We start from the raw sequence: 8,734 nt of genomic DNA on the forward strand, positions 1-8,734 counted from the left end.
ATCACCAATTGGGTGGTTTGAAGTAGAAGAGGCTAAATTGATAGGACCGGATTTGGTCCAGCAAGCTACAGAGAAAGTCAAGCTTATACGGGATCAATTATTAACAGCTCAGAGTCGTCAGAAATCCTATGCAGATAATCGTCGAAGGGACTTGGATTTTCAAATGAATGATGGGTATTCTTGAAGCTGTCGCCAATTAAGGGCGTAATGAGATTTGGCAAAAAATGCAAGCTTAGTCCTCGGTATATTGGGCCTTATGAGATTGTACGCAAGGTAGGCCAAGTGGCTTATGAATTAGATCTACCTTCGAATTTGGAGTCAGTCCATCCGGTTTTCCATGCATCGATGCTTCGTAAGTCCATTGGAGATCTTTCTAGAATTGTACTAGTAGATGATGTCCGAGTCACCAAACAATTGTCTTATGAAGAAGTTCCAATTGCCATTCTAGATAGGCAAGTATGGAGGCTCAGGACCAAAGATGTAGTTTCAGTTAAAGTACTATGGAGAAATAATAATAGAGAGAAAATGACGTGGGAAGCAGAAGAAGACATGAAGTCCCAGTACCCGCATTTATTTCTACCTCCAAAAGCGATTCAGGAAGAGACGCCATTGTCCTCAGGTATGTAATGTTTTATTGGTCGTGTGCTGCCATGGTTATTGATGATGTTGTTGTAGCCCTGTGAGGCGATATATTTTGAGTTGATGTGAAAGGATGGTAGTGTCATATTACAGGGGAAACTCTAGCAAAATTATTATAGAATCCCCAAGAACCTAACATTCATGGACGAATGTACCTAAGGGGGGAAGAATGTTACATCTCGGAGATTTTGGATATTGTTGCCTTGTGAGTAGACTAGTGCGAGCTTAAGACGAACACGAGGTTCTTATGAGATTGAGGAGGGTATCTAATAATTTTAAGTGTGTACCATAAGATTTTGAAGTTATATGAGTCGATGGAACTAATTTGTTGAAGGAAGCGAAATGCAAGTCATGTTTGGAAGAGTTTTTGCGATAGTTGAATTGGTACGTATTTAGAAATGTCTTGAGGGGCTTCTATAGGGCCTATTTTATGGTGAATGAAGTGTTATATAAGTGCCAAGAAGGTTCCACAAGGATTAGAGGTTGAACGAATCGTCGAGAGTGAAGTTCGGAAAATTCCAGTTTGTACGGCCCATTGTACGAACCGTATAAATTATACGGCCCGTATAATTAGCTGTCTATCCGAGTCAGGCCAAAATTTATTTTTTGTTATATATGGCCCCCTTGTTCATTATTTCATTTCCCACCCTCTCTCCAAGTCTTGAGAGCTCCAAACCCTTCTCCAAGCATATCCCACTCCAACCAAATAGAAAACAAAGATCTTATAGCATGAATTGAAGTGTTCATGGGTTAGAAGGCTCCCTAGGGTTAGTAGATATCCAGATTTACTTGGATATTGTGGCTAGGGTTTTGTACAAGTTGATATCTTGCTCCAAAGCTCATTCCTATGAGATAAAAGGTTAGTTTTCATGTTTATTACATGTTGTTAAGCATGTTTAGTTGTTGAATAACTTGGATAGGGAAAGGAAGTAGAAAATGAAGGTTAAATATAGATTTCATAATGTTTTGAGTATTAAGCTAACTTGAGTTATGATTCTTAGTATAACATGGATATAATCTTGCTATGGAAGGTAATAATGGTGATGAGGAAGCATTGTATGAAAATGTGCAAAGGGTTGATGTGAGTTGAATGTGAGAATGAACTTTGAGACTTAATTGAATACGACTACTTGATTTTGATATTGTAGATGTTGTTATAGTTGTTTGGGAGTTGTTTCAAAATATGGTAGAAGTCGATGAAATTGGGGAAATGCTGCCAAAATTTCGTTAGCCTATAAATTGCTCTAGTTGGAATTTAAGTGTATCTTTAAGGCTTAACAATGGTATGAATCCTTCTAAATGTAAATTTTCCAAGCTTCGACGGTGAATGTTAAGTAGTTAAGCAGACAACGAGGTATACAAGGCTAACCTTTCTTTCATTAGGGCATGGTTCCATTGCTTTATAAGGGAGGGTCGGGTATGGTATTACTATATAAGCAAGCATTAGAAATTGAAGGGTTCCCATAGAAAGAGGGTAAGTAATTACGATGGACGTCGCTAGAGGTATAAATGGCTCTATCATCTCATGACTCTTCTATCTTATGTTATTTCTTATGCTTCTACTATGATGTTGATTATGCTTTACATACTCAGTACATTATTCGTAGTGACGTCCTTTTGTTTGTGGATGCTGCGTCATGCCCGCAGGTGGACAAGGAGATAGACTTGATCCTTAGGCTGCTTACTCAGAGATTACTTAGACGAACTCCATTTTATTTGGAGCCGCATCTGTTGGTATTATTCTTTTGTGTATTTGCATATGGGCATGGCGAGGCCCTGTCCCGTCTATATGATGATGTTTCATACTCTTCGTAGAGGTTCGTAGACAGTTGTGTGCAGTAAGATGTCTCTTAGCCTTGTCGGCTTATATTTTGTATATCATTTTGTCAGCCTTGCCGGCTTGTTTATATGTATGTGGGCATATTCGTTGATGTTGATATGAAAAGTGCCTTAGCCAATGGAAATGGCATTATCGATGCGTTGAGATTACTAGTTGGCCATGTGGCTCACCTAGATATGATTGCCAAGTATGATGAGAGGTGCTCGGTGGGTTAGCTTCGGGTGCCCGTCATGGTCCTATCAGTTTGGGGCGTCACACTCTTGTGCTCCCATTTTGGCAAGTTTCAGCCATTCCCCAAATTCTTAGTCCTGCGTGTTAGTCTTGTGAAAACTTTAATTTTAATACAGTCATACCTAAGTGGTATTTTGGTGTTTTGTTGGCATCATGTCCGTCTTTTCGCAAATGCTTGTCCGTCTTCTTTCTTTTCTCCTGCAAGTGTGTGTTTTTCGTGTATTTTTTGAAAAAATGACCTACCTGGATAATAATTATGATACTTCGACCGGCTTCTTTTTCGTCATTTTCAGATGTTTTCATCGTTCAATGGTAACTTCTATTGGGATTTGGGTCAGGCTATACCACATTTCTGCAAACCTACACACCCCAGTCTGGTTGTCATTTTCGTAAGTCGATATGTTAATCATAAAACCCATGTTTTCTTATACGAGGCCATTTTTGTTTCTTATGACGTCCACTACCCTCAAATTTTTTTTATCACATCGTGTTTGCATATCGCGATGACTGTCCAAATCTGGTGTCGCACGTCCCGTTATCCGCGGTATACCAGTTGGTCTAACATCACATATGGTCAAAAATACCCAAATATAGACTGCATATCAGAGTGCAGTATCATATTCCTTTCATGATGACTACTAACCTCTATATCCAGAATTACAACATTTAGTTTGAATTTCAAGTTAACTACGACATATTCAAGTGCAGAGCCTTTTTTCATGACTTCAACTATCCCTGAACCATGATTACGTTAACTTGAAATAGACTGCAACAGCGACTGCAAATCTAGATGTAGGAATTACATTCGTATTTCAACAATTGCGAACATCAACCTTGCAATTATGCTACCTATTTTTGGCTAAATATATGGATGACGACTCAGCCCCTTCAGCACGTAGTCATTTAATCCATATCCTCATTTTGAGGAATGAAGCTTACCTTGGTGGAAAGACTTACACTTTCCTTTTGACCTAAGGGAAGAATACCCGCCCGTGGACAGGGTTCACATCTTCCAAAAGGACTAGACTCGATTGTGAATAATGACATTCAATACCAATATCAACGCGTCATTTTAAATTTTTAGATTTTTAGATGTCCACTCAGCCAATGTATCAAGGCAAGCCATGCGATGTCTAGGTTGGGGTCTTAATACATTGATACAAAACTGTTTTTAGTGGAGACCTAGCTTTTTGTACCTTGATTATATCATTCAGTAGTCTTAAAATTTTCTTTTTGTAAAAGTCTTCGTGTTCTGCAAAATGAACAAACTTATCAGCGTAAAGAAAACTTTACTTGAGGAGGGCTTCGTTACCCTTTCGTACATGTCACGACCCAACCCCGTGGGCAGCGACTAGTGCCCGAGCTGGACACCCATACACACTCACTTACCAAATCGACATATCAATGACTTATCCATATTCAGCATACGTTAATTTATACAGATACTGAGAACAGATGTCGTCTTAAGCGGTCACATATAACAAATATATCATAAAGAAGCCGGCAAGGCTGTCGGAAAACATATCGCCCAAAACATATACATATATATACATACATACAGGCCGTGTCGGCCGTCACAGCAAATGGAACCGCTTAAGGCGCAAATCACAGACATAACCGAACAATAACGACCCATGACCCACATATATGTCTACAGGCCTCTACGAATAACAACAGAAACATATGACGGGACAGGGCCCCGCCGTCCCCCCAAATAGTCATATATATACATAAATATGCAACAAAAGATCTGTACCAAAACTATGGGCTCCGGATCAAAGGAGCACTCCAAAGTAGCAGAATAGGTATCCTAGGCTGGCGGATTACCACAATGAGCGTCTGTACCTGCGGGCATGAAACGCAGCCCCCGAAGAAAGGGGGTCAGTACGAAATATGTACTGAGTATGTAAAGCATGAAATACAACAATCAAGATTATAGCGAAAATAAGAAGTATGGAGAAATGAGTACAAAATTAGTATACCAAGAAGCTCGTTTTGAAACATAAATAATGCATATATAAAAATCATACATAGGGTTCAGGAACGTGGTCGCCACTCCGACGCTGACGCCACAACACATCATACTCCAGAAGATTTCATATCTCCGTACAACTCCGAAACACATCATAGCATCATAACACATCATACGCCATAACACATCATAACGCCGTATATAAGCGGTACCCGACCCTCTAGTGAGTGGCTCGGCGAACCGTAACACATCATACTGCCGAATATAACATAGTGCGCACGATGACAAAACCGGCCCGGGACTCGGCGAACGATATAATAGTAGTATGCACGAGCAGAGTAGTGAGAAACTATATGCACATAAATCAATTCTTAGACTCAATAGACAAGTATACTTACCGACACCTGGAGGCTCAGAAACAAGTTTCAGGTCAATCCGATGTAGTATAAGAAAGTTATGAGCGTTTGAAGTTTTACCACAGGATTTCAAACAATCGGAAATCGCCTAAAAAAGTTACAGACCTTATACGTTTTAGGACTCCCTAAGAATGTTTTGGGGCGATCCGAGCTCGTCTAAGAAAGTTAAAGACATTATTCGACATAAGACTTTTAAGAATAAAAATTCTTTACACCCATTTATTGTCCAATCATACGAAGGGCACAAAAACCATAACCCGATTATATTAGGAATACTAACATCAAGAAGTGAATAAAAATCATCGGCATGCTCGGATCTTAAGAATGGAGTTACCCCGAGGCTCGTATCATAGCTTACTTACAACTAAGACATGGCAAAAGAAAGAAAGGTTAGGCTTTACATACCTTGATCGCTCCCTAAGCTAATCCCAACTCAAGCCTCGGGCTCCTCAAGATCTACAATAACGTCATTAAATACCAAACGTTAGCTACAAGTACTTAGGAATTCAATCCTAAGTAGCATTTGTTTACAGAAATTTCGGCAGCACCTCCCCTGTAAATACAACAACCCCGAGAATTCAACTCGGCCAAATTTATCAACAACCATACCAACAATTATTCCAACAATACCAACAATCAATTGGAAACATATTCTAACATTAATAACCCCCTTTAATATAATTCAACGGCATTCCGTTTACATTCACTTCAACTACATACAATCAAACCAACGCCAATGCTCGCATACTCAAATACCAATCCAAAGTCATTTAAACAAGATTAAAGAACATTTCAAATAATCCGCACAATATTCAAACAATCCAACCAAAACTCCATTCCACCCGAAACCTTCCAAATGCAACAAAAACAACAACAACAACAACAACAACAATACATTTCCTTCTTTCAAATTCATGAACCTCAGCAACAATTCACATGCTAGCAACCTTATTTCCATAAATACAAGAAATGATATTATTGTCACATTGGCTTCTAAAACCACTCTCCAACACTTACAACTTCAACTAGAATCATCAAACTTTTATTATCAACATAGAATCCACAACAACAACAACCAAAACACTAGATAAAATAATTGAGTCATTATTCCTACACACACACACATATACACGGCCACCATACATACATCCATATTTTCATGAATTTTACCCATTTCTACATACTACAACATACACAACCATCCATAACATATAAAAGAAAATTAATTCTTTCCTTTTTCCCTTAATTTCCCACTTGGCTAGAATTATGAACTTGCAACAAAGAGGGGTTTACTTGCTCCAACAATTATCCCACGTTAAAGAGGACCTTCAAATTAGTGGGAATACTAGAAGAAAATATTTTTTTGGATCAAAATTGAAGGCTTCAATTTTTTCTCTTCTTGGCCTAATGGCCCTTTGTTTTTGGTCTTCTTCAAGCTTCTTGAAAATTCTAAGGATAAGGAATGAAATATGAGCTCTATTTCTCATCTTTTATGCATTTAAAGTTGGGCTCCCATATGGGCCTTGACCCACTTCATGTGGCCGGCCACTTGGCCCCTTTTATTAAGCCCATTTCTTTTTTTTTGTTTTGCACTTCATGAAAATTTATTTTCCAAATTCAAAATTTTCCCTTAGCCTTCCTCCATATTTCCATGAGTCATCTTGCGAATTTCCCTTTTTACCCCTAGCCATTCTTAATATTTCCACATCAAAAATTTTCATAAACAACTTATGTATTAAACAAGATCAAAATATAGCTTTGTCCTTAACTTGTCGCAATTACCTTGAAATATCCGAATGTGCAAAATACGGGATATAACAGTACACTCGTTTGCGTCGCTATTCCTTGACGCTTCTCCTTCATTTGGCTCGTCGTCATTACCCTGTTTTAAACATCCATGCTTGTTTGTTCCTGCATCCACAGAAAAATTTATCAGTTTCCTATATGGTCGACCGCTCTCTCTGCGTATGGACTTCTTCCGTTCACATCTCGGTAGGAAAGAATGCTCATTTTCCTTAAAATCTTTTATTTTCTAGCAGAGCTAAGAAAAGTTTTTGGGCGATGATTTTTGGAAAATATATGCATATGTTTTTTGAAAAATAATATTTTATATACACCCTTTTAATGTCATGACATTAGTTACTCAAGCAAGGTCTCACGTCTCTCCTTCTTCTTCTTGATCTCGACTCGCGAAAATTTTCGAATCCTTTTCGAAAATTTTGCCTCAGTTTGTATACGTCTTTCTACCAACTCGAGTTTTGTTATGTCGAAGGAATTTTCGAGACCGTCTCCAAAATTTTGCCCAGTGTAAGTGTGTGCTTGTCATTTCTTGATTTCGCCATGCTTGAGGAATTTTTGAGATCTTTCTCAAAAATTCTGCCCCAGTGTAGAAATTTTAATCAGTCCATTCCTTAGAATTGATATATTTAAAGAATTTTTTAGGTCCTCTCAAAAATTCTGCCCCAGTTTCCTTGTGAGGTTACCTTTATATTTTTCTCGCTAAACCATTTCTGAGGTTTCCTAAGGTTTATTGGTAAATTTTTTTGGAATGACCGAGCTCGAGAGAGCGCATACGTATCCCATTTCGGGAATCAGGTCAAAACGTAGTTTAGGGTAAAAATATTGGAAATTTTTTGTGAGACCAAAAACAAAAGAGAGCCTACATATCTCAGATGGGAATCAGGTGATAACGTAGTTCAGCATATATAATTTTGGATTTTTGGGTAAATGTGATGGAGCTTCGAAAAGCGCCTACGTATCCCTTTATAAGCATAGGGAATCAGGTCCTCACGTAGTTCGTACATGATTTTGGATTTGGTTTTTTCTATGAAAAATGCAAAATTACAAGCAAAAGGAATGCAACTAAAGAAAACCTAACTATGGAAATTCTAAATCTTCGCAGTTGTCTTCTTCTTCACACGTAGCTTCTCTTGTTGGCATCTGAATTTATTTCCCTTGGCCACTCTTGACCATCCATTTCTGCAAGCACTACAACTCCTCTTGATGGTACCTTTCGCACCATATAAGGGCCTTGCCAGCTTGGTGCGAACTTTCTTTTGTATTCTTCTTGATTAGGGAATATTCGTTTGAGCACCAATTGGCCGATTTGAAACACCCTAGTTCTTATGTGTTTTTTGAAAGCTCGCGCCATCCTTTGTTGGTACAATTGGCCATGGGAAACAACAATCATCCACTTTTCATCTATCAGAGCCAGTTCCTCATACCTCTTGCGGATCCATTCCGTATCGTCTAACTCAGCTTCTTGTATTATTCGAAGTGAAGGGATTTCTACTTCAACTGGTATTATTGCTTCAGTGCCATAAACCAACATGTACGGAGTGGCTCCAGTTGAAGTCCTAGGAGTAGTGCGGTATCCCAGCAATGCATAAGGTAATTGTTCATGCCAGTATTTGTAGTTATCAATCATCTTTCGGAGGATTTTCTTGATGTTTTTGTTGGCGGCTTGTATAGCCCCATTCATTTATGGTCCGTATACGGTTGAGTGCCGGTGGGTAATTCAGAATTGCGCAAACATGACTTTCATCAAGTGGATATTCAAATTAGCCCCATTTTCTGTTATGATTGATTCTGGAATGCCAAATTGACATATGATGTTGTTCCGCAGAAAATCTGTGA

General features: G+C 38.6%; 1 protein-coding gene across 1 annotated transcript; it reads right to left on the minus strand.

Annotated features, from left to right (window-relative positions):
• Nucleotides 1-8,012: 8,012 nt before the first annotated feature.
• On the minus strand, nt 8,013-8,525 carry LOC132607877 (uncharacterized). Its single transcript, XM_060321953.1, has one exon. It carries the CDS (start codon nt 8,523-8,525, stop codon nt 8,013-8,015), a length of 513 nt encoding a protein of 170 aa, XP_060177936.1.
• Nucleotides 8,526-8,734: the final 209 nt, after the last annotated feature.

This window comes from Lycium barbarum, chromosome 8, assembly GCF_019175385.1.
Source record: "Lycium barbarum isolate Lr01 chromosome 8, ASM1917538v2, whole genome shotgun sequence".
Classification (NCBI taxonomy): domain Eukaryota; kingdom Viridiplantae; phylum Streptophyta; class Magnoliopsida; order Solanales; family Solanaceae; genus Lycium; species Lycium barbarum.